Consider the following 12689-nt stretch of genomic DNA (forward strand, 5'->3'; position numbering starts at 1 on the left):
ATAATACACCTTAGATCCTATTCTAGTATATTTGTGAGTACGGATCTAGTTTAGATATAACACATTATTTCGATTCTAATTTATATTGCATCCTAAAATCTATAAAATAATCATATATCGTTTAGATTCGGGTTATATCAGATCGGTTTAGATAATTTGAAGTAAAATATTTTTTTTTGTGCAACAAATAAATTTTATTACTAAAAGTGCAAAGACCCTAAAGAAGGGCTATAAAGTTTGATAGTTGGGATTTAGCTAGGGCATCAACCGACCTGTTTACAGAGCGAAAAATGAAAACAAAGCGACAAAACAAAAAAAAGATGATGAAAAAGCTAGAGATATAATCCGAAGTAATCTAAAATTTAGAAACAAAACATAAGAACTATATATATATAGATATATTTATTTATTTATATAAAATTGGATATATAAAGTACTTATTTAAATTTTAAATACTTATCTTTAGATATCATACACCGATGTTTCATATTAAGTGATTTTACCATTTTTTCTTGTTACATAGTATCGTTTTATAATCTCAATGCAATTTATATTTACTTTTAGTTCAATGTTAAATGTAAAATACTTTGATCTTATAAATAAATTTATTATCTAAAATATTATTGGTTAAATAAATGATATTAATGAAAATATGAATGTATTTCAACCTGTAGTTCAACGGAGGAAGTACATATTTATGTTTCAAATAGTTTTAAATAGTTTTATTGCAAACTAATTTGGATATTCGGAACGGATATTATGCCCGAGCCTAATTGTGCTATAAGATATACTTTGGTCGTTAAAAAACATGAAGAAACAGTTATGTTAACAGAACCGGATATTTCAAGTAAACCGAGATGCGGTTCGGTTTTTTTTTGGTGTCATTACGGTCGTGATTGAGGTTCCGTTTTAACCTTCGTTGTTCCTTTCCATTGAGATCTTATCCCAAAGTCTTTTCAGACACAGCGGCTTTAACTTCTCGCCGGCGAGAGAACAAAAATGGCGGGAAGAGCGGCTTTCTCTGTATCTTCGTCTCCTTCACTCTGCATCCCTTATTCAACTACTTCGCTCTCACTATCTTTCTCTAATCGGTCGGCACTCTCTGTGCGGATGTCTCCTCGAACCAACAAGTTTCCCGGTTAGTCTTCTCTCCTGCTCTCGCTTTTGATATGGATTGATTTAATAAATTTTTTATTCCGGCTGACGTTGGTTTTGTAGGGATTTGCTGCTCTTTGTCTGCTAATGACATCAAAGCCGGAACTAATATTGAAGTCGATGGTGCTCCTTGGCGTGTGCTTGGTATGCTTCCTTCTTAATTCCTTGTGATTAAAGGTTTTGGTTTTGTGAAATTATAGATAGTGTTACTGGTTTATTGATGAATTAAGCGTTGTTTTCGGTTTAATTACAAGACTTTTGAGTTTTGTCTCTATTATTCTTTTGGGGGTGGCAGAGTTTCTTCATGTCAAGCCAGGAAAAGGTGCGGCCTTTGTGAGAACTAAGATCAGGAACTATGTTAATGGTAGCACAGTGGAGAGAACTTTTCGTGCTGGAATCTCTGTAAACATCCTCTCTCTCTCTCTCTCTTTTTTCGTTTTGTATCGTACTTCTTAACGAATGACACCATAATTTGAGTATGAGTTGATTCACTTGTATGTTACACAGGTCGAGGAAGCAAATGTATTCAAAGAAACCAAACAGTTCACATACAAAGACGGGTCTCAGTTTGTTTTCATGGATTTGGTATGTACAATACATTCTCTTTCTTCGTCGTTTAAAACAATGGTTGTTGTAGTGATACGATTCTCCTCGTGTTGTTGTTCAAAATCTTCATCTACAGAGCACGTACGAGGAAACACGTCTCAACGAATCTGATATGGGTGACAAGACGAGATGGCTGAAAGAAGGAATGGAATGCAGCTTGCTCTACTGGAAAGACAAGGTAACACACATATACACACTTTAGTCTCTTAGTCACTACTCCACAGTTGAAGCGGTGATGTTGATATCTTTGCGTCTGTCTTGATTTTTGCAAGGTTATCGATTTTGAACTACCAAATACGGTTACGCTCAAAGTGGTTGATGTTGATCCTGGCCTTCGTGGAGACACTGCACAAGGTAATAAATAATGTTACACAAATCTCTTTTTTTAAACAATGTCTAAAGCTGCTGGTGTGGTGGATGTGTATAGGTGGATCAAAGCCTGCGACAGTGGAAACGGGGGCAGTAGTTACCGTACCACTCTTTGTTAACATAGGTGAAGAAATTTTGGTGGATACTAGAACCGGTATGTACATGAACCGGGCGTGAACCGTGTCTACACCTATTTAATCGGATCCAAAATCCAAACCGTTGAGGCTATTATAATCATTTTTGTATGTATATGCAAATATGCAATGCTCGAAATGAGGATATACTGTATGTTTAAAAAAAAAAAATATTTGAACACCAGAAGTTTATTTCGATCAATCAAGACAAAAATCGTATTTACTTTAACGGGCCCTACTTTAAACTAAGTAAACCACAACCATAAAATCAAATAATGGGCTAAGTAAGGGCCGGCCCACTACCACAAAAAAAAGGTGGGTGGACAAAAGAATCTCCGCCGCACATTTAGCTAGTTCGTTATTGTTCTCCCAATAGGATATCGCCACGTGTTCTCTCACTGGATCTAACGATGCGTCTCTCTTAAACTCCCCCTCCTGTCCTTTTTTTTCGATTCACGTCTCCTTCTTCAGCCATCCTCTCTGGTAAATCATCTCTCTCTCTCTCTGATGGACTTTCACTCGCAGAATCTAGATTTTCTAGGTCGATATAAATTATATAAATTTGTGTATTGTCTCGACGACACGAAACATTACACGTTCAGGTCATAGTTTAACCCCTAGATCTCGATTTGCTTGAAATTTGTAACGCTTAGATCTGATTTATTACAATTTCAGCTCCTTTTCTCCGTGGGTTTCGGTTTTACTGTAGAAAGTTTGAGTCTTTGAAGCTGTGTAGATTTTATATTCATTCTAAATCCGAAAATTGCATTGCTTTACTAAGACCTCTTCATAATGCTATGCTTAAGATTTGATTCTGTTCATGTCTTCTTAGCTAATGAATTTGTGAATGTTCACTGTACCTGCAGAGCTTATAAAACCTTCATGGCATTTGCGCACTTCTGCAGCATCGAATGTTTCCTTAAAATCGGGAAACAAGAAGCGCTTTTTCTCCTTCTTATTGGTTTGCCTATTGCCACCACTCGTTCTAGTCAGTTTTCTCCGCATTAACCCCCTTCGGTACAGCATCTCTCTCACCACTCTGGTGAACTCTTCTTGAAGCTTTCTCTGTGGTTCTGTATTGGTTCTTTTTTAGTCGTAAGTTATGGTTTCCTCTCACCGTCCTGTCCCCCAAAAAACCCACAAACAGCAGTATTTATCCCTCAGCCCTTCAGACTCTGTCTTGAAAGATGATGATGTTGAACTTGAGCTTGACTTCTCTGATGTCTTTGGCCCACTCCCTGAAGAGGCCGGTGATGTTTCCTTTGACGAGCCTGCTGTTATCTACACTCGTTCCCACTCTTTGGTTGGCCCGTCTTCGATCGGTAGCCACTCTTTTAAGCTGAGCAAGCTTACCTTACGAGAGACTGAGGACTCGGTTGACTTGGTGGAGTGTCTTGAAAATGAATTCTCTGGTAGTGACGACGTTGACAGTGAGAGATCTCCAGAGGGGGAGCTGGTGGTGAAGGTCCCTGGCGTGGTGGGACTTGATGATTTTGAGGTTATGAAGGTTGTGGGAAAAGGTGCGTTTGGGAAAGTGTACCAGGTGAGGATGAAGGAAACATCTGAGATATATGCGATGAAGGTCATGAGAAAAGATAAGATTATGGAGAAGAACCATGCTGAATACATGAAAGCTGAGCGAGATATTCTTACCAAAATTGATCATCCATTCATTGTTCAACTTAAGTACTCCTTTCAGGTAAAAGAAACTCCACTTCTATCTCTTTGCATCCTAGTGGTATGGTTTAACTCATGGTGATTGTGTGCAGACTAAGTATAGGCTCTATCTTGTGCTTGACTTTATAAACGGAGGGCATCTATTCTTCCAGCTCTATCATCAAGGGCTTTTCAGGTTTTGTTTAGTTTCTTTTTCAGTTACTTTTGGAGATTCACTAGAATTCTGCAAGGCTTGACGAGTTCGTTGTTTTGTTTTTCACAGAGAGGAGTTGGCTCGTGTGTACACTGCTGAGATCATCTCTGCAGTTTCCCATCTCCATGAGAATGGGATAATGCATAGAGATCTCAAACCTGAAAACATTCTCATGGACGTAGACGGCCACGTGATGCTAACTGACTTTGGTTTAGCGAAGGAGTTCGAAGAGAACACAAGATCAAACTCCATGTGCGGGACTACTGAGTATATGGCACCTGAAATCGTTAGAGGAAAAGGTCATGATAAGGCTGCTGACTGGTGGAGCGTTGGGATTCTTCTCTACGAGATGCTCACTGGAAAGGTAAATAGCCTTACTCATTCATGCCTGGTGATATAAGTGTGTTGTGTGATACCATTTTTTTTGGTTTGTCCTTTTGCAGCCACCGTTTATGGGGAGCAGAGGAAAGATAGAGCAGAAAATTATAAAGGACAAGATCAAGCTACCACAGTTTCTGTCTAGCGAAGCCCATGCCTTGCTGAAAGGGGTAAGGAAGCATGCAACCCTCTTGGTAAGCCATATAAGACCGAATCTGATTGCGACTTTGTAATGAATGTTATATAGCTGCTGCAAAAAGAGCCAGAGAGACGACTTGGAAGCGGAGCTAGCGGAGCAGAGGAGATAAAAGGTCACAAGTGGTTCAAGGGGATGAACTGGAAGAAGCTGGAGGCTAGAGAAGTGAAGCCAAGTTTCAAGCCGGAGATATCTGGAAGGCAATGCATAGCGAATTTTGACAAGTGTTGGACTGAGATGTCTGTGTTGGATTCTCCAGCAAACAGTCCAAGCTCGGATCCTAAGGTCAACCCTTTTACCAACTTCACTTATGTCAGGCCTCCTCCATCATTCCTTCAACAGTCCACAACGACTCTGTAGAGAGTGAGAGAACCTTATGTTTCTTTTTTTTTACATTTGAAGTCTATTATTGCAAGGTCATAATAAGATATGAGTTGTTTGAACCATATATTAAGTGGAGTAAACTTAATATTCTCCCGAAATAATTTTCTAAACATGATTGTTGAATTTGAATAAAATAATGTTTGATGTGGTTTTCATAAATAATTGGTGATTGTTGAGTATAGCATGTAGTCTTAGTGCTTTGTTGTGCTTAGAATCCACAATGTTGGTGATAATGATTGTAAATACTTTGAAATATATTCAAGGGGTTTATGATAATGATTGTACCTATTTTTGCTTGAAAAACATGTGATCTTAAAAAGAAGAATATATGTAAATTTTATTTCCAAAATTACATTAGTCAAGTGCATCCCCTTTAGTTGCCTTTACGGAACTAGACAAATTAGTTGGCTTGCAAAAAGAAAAAAAAGGAAATAGACAAGTGTTCGTAATAAATAATAAAATATTCAAAAAAAAACCTCCGCCGCGTTAAAACAACTTGGCAACGATCTTCCAATAAAAATCGAACACGTGTCGAGATCCCTTGATCCACGATGCTTCTTTATTGTTGTGTAATAACATAAAGGAGGCACGCGCCTCAGAAACCTGTTGGAAGCAGGTTTGGGATTTCTAACGTTTCCTCTTTAAAATCTCCTAATCTCCTCCTTCCTCACGCATCTTCTCTCCTCTTCCCTCTGGTAATCTTCTCTCCATCTTTGACTTTTCTCCCCCTCAGAGTTTTGATTCCTTTATTGTTTTCTGGATAAGTTCATCTATTGTTTCTACGACACGAAACCTTTGTTTAGTTCAGGTCATATATAGTTTTAATCTAAATCTGGATTTGTTTTGAATTTTGCATGTGGTACCTGTTTTCTTAATTTACAGACTAGATCTGAATTATAGAGCTTCGAGTTTTCGTTGTGTTCTGGTGAAATTATTTAAGTTCTGTTTTTAACGATTCTGAATAGGGATTTATTCGAGATTTGTAAAAAATTATATAAATATTTCTGGTGGGAGGAATGATCCTGTAATAATATTCGGTCGGTGCCAAGTTTTCTTATTTTATGTTGACTTTAGTTCTTTTTAGTAATACAAAAGGAATCTTTTCACCTGCTTTTGATAATTTATGGTCAATTCTCTATGAGTCAATATTTTGATATGATGATCATGCCTCTTAGCATCTGAACTTTTGAATTATTTTGATGAACTTGCAGAGCTTAGAGCACTTTTATGGCATTGGAGCACTTGTGCAGCAACCTCTGTTTCCTTGTATTAGGGAAACAACTAGAGCTTCTCCTCCTCCTCAACATTGGTTTGAGTCTTCTCCTTATTAACAGGACACCCTAACCAAATCTGTTGAAAGCATTTTTAAAAAAAAAATGGTTTCCTCTGAGTGTCCTGTTGCCAACAAAAACGTGACCGGGAAACACCTGTTTCTAACCATCACCCCACCACAAGCTGTCTTGAAAGAAAACCTTGAGCTAGACTTCTCCGACGTCTTTGGTCCACTCCCCGAAGACTCCACCGACGTCGCTTTCGACGAGCCGGCTGTTATCCACAGCCGATCTCACTCCTTGGTTGGACCCTCTCTGATCACTAGCCATTCTTTCAAGCTCAGCAAGCTCACCTTACGAGAAACCAACGACTCTGTTGACTTGGTGGAATGCCTCGAAGAAGGTGAATCCTCTTGTAATGAAGCTGTGGGGAAGGTCTCGGGTGGTGTGGTAGGCATTGAGGACTTTGAGGTTTTGAAGGTTGTGGGACAAGGCGCGTTTGGGAAAGTGTATCAAGTGAGGAAGAAGGAGAGTTCCGAGATTTACGCGATGAAGGTTATGAGGAAAGATAAGATCATGGAGAAGAATCATGCTGAGTATATGAAGGCTGAGCGTGATATTCTTACGAAGATTGATCATCCCTTCATTGTTCAGCTTAAGTACTCCTTTCAGACTAAGTATAGGCTCTACCTTGTGCTTGACTTTATAAACGGAGGGCATCTCTTCTTCCAGCTCTATCACCAAGGGCTTTTCAGGTTTGGTCTTAACTCCTTTGTTCAACTATGCCCTGTTCATTTACCTGTCGCACAACTGTGACAAGTGGCAGGTTGTTGTTCGTTTTGCTGTCACGTGACCGGTGACTCAGGTCATAGGTCACAGATTATTGTTCGTTTGGGTTGCTGAAAAAATCAGCGACCAAAATTTATTATCAGTCGCGCGACACGTAAACGAACATTATCTTAGTCACAAGTCATAGGTCACGCGACGCATAAACGAACATGGTATATGTTTTTGGAGTTTTAGTATATTTTGGCAAGGCTTGACTAGTTTTTTTTTTCTTTGATCAACAGAGAGGACTTGGCTCGTGTGTACACTGCAGAGATCGTCTCTGCAGTTTCCCACCTCCATGAGAATGGGATAATGCATAGGGATCTGAAACCTGAGAACATACTAATGGACACTGATGGGCACGTGATGCTAACTGATTTTGGATTAGCAAAGGAGTTTGATGAGAACAAAAGATCAAACTCAATGTGTGGGACTACTGAGTATATGGCACCTGAGATCGTTAAAGGAAAGGGGCATGATAAGGCTGCTGACTGGTGGAGTGTTGGGATTCTCCTCTATGAGATGCTCACTGGGAAGGTAAGACAAGCCTATTGTAGTCTTGGTCTTTGTTTTAGTTCATAACTTGAACGTGTTGTGTGATGACGTTTATTTACTTCTTCAGCCACCGTTTCTTGGGAGCAAAGGAAAGATTCAGCAGAAAATAGTCAAGGACAAGATCAAACTTCCACAGTTTCTGTCAAATGAAGCTCATGCGTTGCTCAAAGGGGTAAGTTATCATCATCTTCATGTAAGCACTTGTATTAGAATAAATCTGATTGTGACTTTGTAATGAATGTGTAGTTGTTGCAAAAAGAGCCAGAGAGACGACTTGGAAGTGGTCCGAGCGGAGCAGAGGAGATAAAAGGGCACAAATGGTTCAAGGGAATGAACTGGAAGAAGCTGGAGGCTAGAGAAGTGAAGCCAAGTTTCAAGCCGGAGGTATCTGGAAGGCAATGCATAGCAAATTTTGACAAGTGTTGGACTGATATGTCTGTGTTGGATTCGCCAGCAAGCAGTCCCAGCTCGGAATCTACGGCCAACCCTTTTACCAACTTCACGTATGTGAGGCCTCCTCATTCATTCCTCAACCAAACCACATCGACTTCGTAGAGGAAAGATGGGTTTATGGAAATACATTGTTTTTATGTTGATAAAGATACATAATCTGATGTTGTGTTTCTATTATTTCTTCTCATGCTTGTCAAAACCATTGTGGTCTTATCTTTCTCAACATGTACATTCGTTTTTTACCTTTTAGCAAATTGTTTTTATACCAAACTATCAAGTTAGGAATCGTGAAAGTGTCTGAAACATGTCTATGAATATGAAATTTTATATTAATCTACGTTTGACCAAGAAACCTATCTTATATATGACTTTTTTTATGAGATCTTGTTAGAAGAGTGAAGGAATTGTTTTGATTGAGAACAAATTACTAAATAATAATTGAACCACAGCAACTAAAATTGACCATTGACCCTTGACCCTTGTAAACAATGCAAAACGTTGAAAACACACAGATAAGATGATAGCGACGTTGCTTTCGGACCAAACTGGTCGTCTAATAATGTAATGTAAAAGCTGAAGCTAAGTCAGAGTAAGTGTGGTTCTTCTGAATCTTAAAATCCTTTCTTCTGCGCAGTTTTCAGCTACAAAAACTCTCAGTGTGATTATCATAGAGAGTAGCTTCTTACTTGCACATCTAGATAGAGACGATTCAATATTATATAAGAGTGATGAGAATGAAAAGTTGCATTTATAGAAACAGGACAGGAAGATCTAACTCAAATGTTTTCATGACATTTTTTTTTAAAGAAAAATTGTGCATTTTACATCCATAATAGAACAGAGTTTTTGATACACTCCAGGGTGAGAAGACACAAAGAGGGGGCATCAAGGCCGTTGTGGACTTTCAGGAACAGAGTCGATGATAGAAGTAACCTTCTTCTGTAGCTCAGGCTTGTTAGCTCCGACAAGCTTGCCTATTTGCTCTCCGTTCTTTAGGAAGAAGAAGGTTGGTGTTGCCTTTATGTCCCATGTTGAGCTAAAATCCTGCACAAAAATAATAATAACACATGAGAGATATTTGTTGAAGTTGTAAATATTAGGGAATTAATGATGGTGGGTACTTACACTAAGTTCATCAACATCTACGAGAAGGAACATAAGAGAAGGATGTTTCTCAGAGAGCTCCACGTAAAACGGTGCCACAATCTTACATGGACCGCACCATGTGGCGCTGAAGTTTGCAATCACCTGTTTAAAACAAGCGATAGAGATATGGTTTCATGAGATATAGAAACACGCTCCATATTGAGAATTGAGAAGAAAGGGGGAGAAAATTACAATTTTGCCATCACGGCCAGCTTCAGCTAGTTTCTCATCCCAGCTCTCTTTTGTTGTAATGAGATGAACATTCCCACCCGAGAAATCAACGTTATGAACTGAATCATCGTCTCCTGTGTCCTGCGTTTGCAACCAAATGAATGATTTTTCTTTTAGTTAATCACATAAAACACAATAAAATAAAAAACAAAAAACAAAACACAATAAACACGATACATTTTTTTTCCATCTGACAAAAAGCAAAACAACACGAACGGTTTCATCTGTTTATGTAAATATGTAATAATATTTTAATACCTTAGAGACGCAGCTTCCCATCTGAATGAATTCTCTGTAAATTTTGAAAACAGAATATACGCTTTCTTCTTTTTATTTTATTTTCTTTGCAAATATCCTGTTGCTAAGAGATCATCAAAAGCAAAACAAAACTGAAAATGAAAATGTGTAAAAACGGATTAAGAGAATCTCAAAAACGGTAATAACGTACCTTTAGGGATCGGACACGATCTGAGGCTTAAAAACGTAATGAAAGAAAAGGAAAAATAAATGGTTTTAAATTTCGACAGAAGACTAAGAAAGAAGGAAAGACGATTGAATAGAGAAGAAAACTGAAGGATGAAGAATGAAACGGCGTCGTTATGAGAAAGAAACCAAATTAGAGGAGAGTCGTTGATTGGAGGAGCCCCTTTATGACCGCGTCGTCAAGAACCCAATTTCTCCTTATAATTACTATTTTGCCCTCCGCCTCTCTGTCCACTTCTTTTTGTGTTTTATTTGTTGTTTTTTTTCCTTTTCTAAGGCTAGCTCACTTTATTGGTTAAAAGCAAATGTCGTTTCACCAAACTATTCTTTTTAGATCACTTTTTATTGGTTTGTTGGTTGTCAACGTGCTTTAATTTTTTCCGTTAAGATTATGATACAAATTTTGAAGAAAGTACGCAAACTGGAACAACGCACAAACGAGTATTGACTTTATATGGATACACCAGTTATTGAAAACTTTTTACTAATTTGAAACAACTTTTTTACTACTATTCTTTTTCACAGTTTGAGAGACAGGCCCGTACACATTCCTCATTTTTAGTTAAAATTTTAAAATATCTAAGCAGCAAAATTGTGCGGCACATCACATGATATGAAAAGTTTATAGAAGAAAAAAGTAGTGGTTGTACCGCAACAAATCACATTTATAAGGTTTGAATTGTTGCTATCTGATGTTATCTTTTTTTTTTGTAACACTCAATTTTTTTTTGTTATCTTTATTGTTGAAATTTATGCATAAGAAAGACTTCTCAATGGATTTGAGATTTTTTTGCTTTTATTGCACATGGTAAGATTTGGTTGCTGAGATTCTTTGTCACACCTTTAAACCAATAATGAATGTCTTTACTAGATTGTCTGAGCCTTTCTTTTCTGCATTGAACTCACTCGTTTTCTTATTAGTATTAGAGAACGCATGTGAATTCAAACTCTCAACTCATATCTACTAAAGAGTTGAAATTCTAGGTGTCCTTTTCAGAAGTTTTGTCAATGACTTGTCTAATATTGTTGCAATCTAATTAGCTTCGCAACCAACTCTTCTAGGATCGCGACAGACAATTTTGTAACGATAATAAAAACCCAATTTTAGCATGGTAAACTCAGTAAATAGTTGAATAATAATAATAATAATAATAATAATAGTGTGATTACGCAGAGCAGAGGAGTAAGAGCATCTAAGTTGCTCGATTATGATCACATAAAGTAGCGTTCACCAAATCCAACACATGCATTTCATATTAAAGGTTTAAAATATTTGGATGCAGAATAACATAAGCCCTTTCGCTTTTCTTATCATCCCATGGCGTACTTCTGTGTCCAGCTTCGTGCAGTTGACTCGTACTTGGACTTGTCCGTTTTGTACATGTGAGCTATCTCCGGCACAAGAGGATCATCTGGGTTCGGGTCAGTCAACAACGAGCAAATCGACAGCAAAACCTGTATCCACAGCAATCAATCATCATCATCTCTCTCTCTCATTAACAAGTGTTAAATTGATAGTACAGAAACCAAAGCTCAAACCTTGGATATGGTAAGAGCAGGACTCCATTGTTCTTTCAGGATATCAAGGCAGATGCTTCCATTGCTGTTGATGTTTGGGTGGTACACCCTTGTCTTAAAAGACACCTGCAATAATCAGATACACACATTCGTTAATAAACGTGATGATTTAGTTACTGAATTTAGTTACAGAAAGAAAACAAAAAAAGAACAAACCTTCGGTGGCTTGAAGGGATAATCAGGAGGGAAGTGAATGGAAACCAAAAAGACTCCTCCGGCATATGGACTATCAGGAGGTCCCATGATAGTTGCTTGCCAATGGAACATGTCTTCAGCCACAGGACCTACAACACGAAAAAAAAAAACATTACATACAAGACTCAAATCTCTTCACCAAACTCACAACCACATCAATAGAGACATATCAGCAGGACCGACAACAACAAAAACGTTACAAATAAGACTCAAATAATCTCTTCATAAACTCAGACCTCTCAACTACATCAACAGGTTCATGCATATAACACAAACACCAAACGGCGTCGATTTAAAAGAGATCCTAACAAATCAAAGCTTAACCATGCAAAATTCAGAAGCCTAATAAGGATACAGATTAAACAAAGTATTGATCTTTATCAAACCAAAGCTAGCTGGCTTACTTCAAAAGAAGTGAAAGTAAGGATCTTTAGGTATGTTATTACCTGCGCTGCAGTTAGAAGGAGGATCCTTCTGCAAATCCTTGAGCTCTTTCAAAATCCTCTTCGAAGCCATGGCTCAGACACGAAAAAAACCTGCACACAAGGAGACAAGCCGACACAACTGAGATTATGAACAGGAGAAGGGTTAAAACCTTAAAGCAATAACACAAGAGGAGAAGATCACGAACCAAGGGAAAAGCGATCAGAAAGCGAAGAGGACGATGCGGTGCAAAGAGAAAAAACGAATGAGATCCTCGCTCTCTCCCTACTTACCTTTTCTTTATAGTCAGAGAGTGTATTCGAAACGGCAACCCCGAAGCTTCTGATTCATCCAGCGGGTCCGCTTGACCTATTTCTACGTTACCATTTATTAATTCACGTGCCTAAAGTGTTTTCTTATTTCCTTTTCTAATT

General features: G+C 38.1%; 5 protein-coding genes across 9 annotated transcripts; 3 read left to right on the forward strand and 2 right to left on the reverse strand.

The window, feature by feature from the left end:
* Window positions 1-815: 815 nt before the first annotated feature.
* On the forward strand, window positions 816-2448 carry LOC106452838 (elongation factor P). Its single transcript, XM_013895011.3, has 7 exons — window positions 816-1138; window positions 1219-1299; window positions 1451-1557; window positions 1663-1740; window positions 1838-1939; window positions 2034-2115; window positions 2189-2448. The coding sequence occupies exons 1-7, from the start codon at window positions 1000-1002 to the stop codon at window positions 2305-2307; spliced, it is 708 nt and encodes a 235-aa protein (XP_013750465.1). The 5' UTR covers window positions 816-999; the 3' UTR covers window positions 2308-2448.
* A 165-nt stretch (window positions 2449-2613) lies between these two features.
* LOC106452840 (serine/threonine-protein kinase AtPK1/AtPK6) lies at window positions 2614-5251 on the forward strand. 2 transcript variants are annotated; one of them, XM_013895015.3, is made up of 6 exons: window positions 2614-2747; window positions 3131-3963; window positions 4034-4116; window positions 4204-4498; window positions 4578-4682; window positions 4760-5251. In XM_013895015.3, the coding sequence occupies exons 2-6, from the start codon at window positions 3367-3369 to the stop codon at window positions 5066-5068; spliced, it is 1389 nt and encodes a 462-aa protein (XP_013750469.2). In that variant the 5' UTR covers window positions 2614-2747; window positions 3131-3366; the 3' UTR covers window positions 5069-5251. The 2 variants fall into 2 exon arrangements, with proteins under 2 accessions (XP_013750469.2, XP_013750471.2); XM_013895017.3 differs by having other exon boundaries at window positions 2725-2866.
* Window positions 5252-5613: 362 nt separating this feature from the next.
* On the forward strand, window positions 5614-8534 carry LOC106452841 (serine/threonine-protein kinase AtPK2/AtPK19-like). 3 transcript variants are annotated; one of them, XM_013895018.3, is made up of 5 exons: window positions 5614-5787; window positions 6304-7118; window positions 7434-7728; window positions 7814-7918; window positions 7993-8534. In XM_013895018.3, exons 2-5 carry the CDS (start codon window positions 6469-6471, stop codon window positions 8299-8301), a joined length of 1359 nt encoding a protein of 452 aa, XP_013750472.2. In that variant the 5' UTR covers window positions 5614-5787; window positions 6304-6468; the 3' UTR covers window positions 8302-8534. The 3 variants fall into 3 exon arrangements, with proteins under 3 accessions (XP_013750472.2, XP_048636003.1, XP_022575626.2); XM_048780046.1 differs by having other exon boundaries at window positions 5766-5900; XM_022719905.2 differs by lacking the exon at window positions 5614-5787 and having other exon boundaries at window positions 6320-6401; window positions 6464-7118.
* Window positions 8535-8971: 437 nt separating this feature from the next.
* Window positions 8972-10311, reverse strand: LOC106452843 (thioredoxin H9). Of its 2 annotated transcripts, none has more exons than XM_013895021.3 (5): window positions 10025-10311; window positions 9835-9937; window positions 9538-9657; window positions 9325-9447; window positions 8972-9243 (listed from the first exon to the last, which is right to left on the reverse strand). In XM_013895021.3, the coding sequence occupies exons 2-5, from the start codon at window positions 9853-9855 to the stop codon at window positions 9085-9087; spliced, it is 423 nt and encodes a 140-aa protein (XP_013750475.1). In that variant the 5' UTR covers window positions 9856-9937; window positions 10025-10311; the 3' UTR covers window positions 8972-9084. The 2 variants fall into 2 exon arrangements, with proteins under 2 accessions (XP_013750475.1, XP_048636004.1); XM_048780047.1 differs by having other exon boundaries at window positions 9835-9931; window positions 10025-10219.
* An 874-nt stretch (window positions 10312-11185) lies between these two features.
* LOC106452842 (ubiquitin-conjugating enzyme E2 11) lies at window positions 11186-12648 on the reverse strand. Its single transcript, XM_013895020.3, has 5 exons — window positions 12464-12648; window positions 12279-12368; window positions 11794-11921; window positions 11599-11703; window positions 11186-11514 (listed from the first exon to the last, which is right to left on the reverse strand). The coding sequence occupies exons 2-5, from the start codon at window positions 12346-12348 to the stop codon at window positions 11371-11373; spliced, it is 447 nt and encodes a 148-aa protein (XP_013750474.1). The 5' UTR covers window positions 12349-12368; window positions 12464-12648; the 3' UTR covers window positions 11186-11370.
* Between the last annotated feature and the right edge of the window lie 41 nt (window positions 12649-12689).

The sequence above is a fragment of the Brassica napus genome, chromosome A5 (genome assembly GCF_020379485.1).
Source record: "Brassica napus cultivar Da-Ae chromosome A5, Da-Ae, whole genome shotgun sequence".
Lineage (NCBI taxonomy): Eukaryota > Viridiplantae > Streptophyta > Magnoliopsida > Brassicales > Brassicaceae > Brassica > Brassica napus.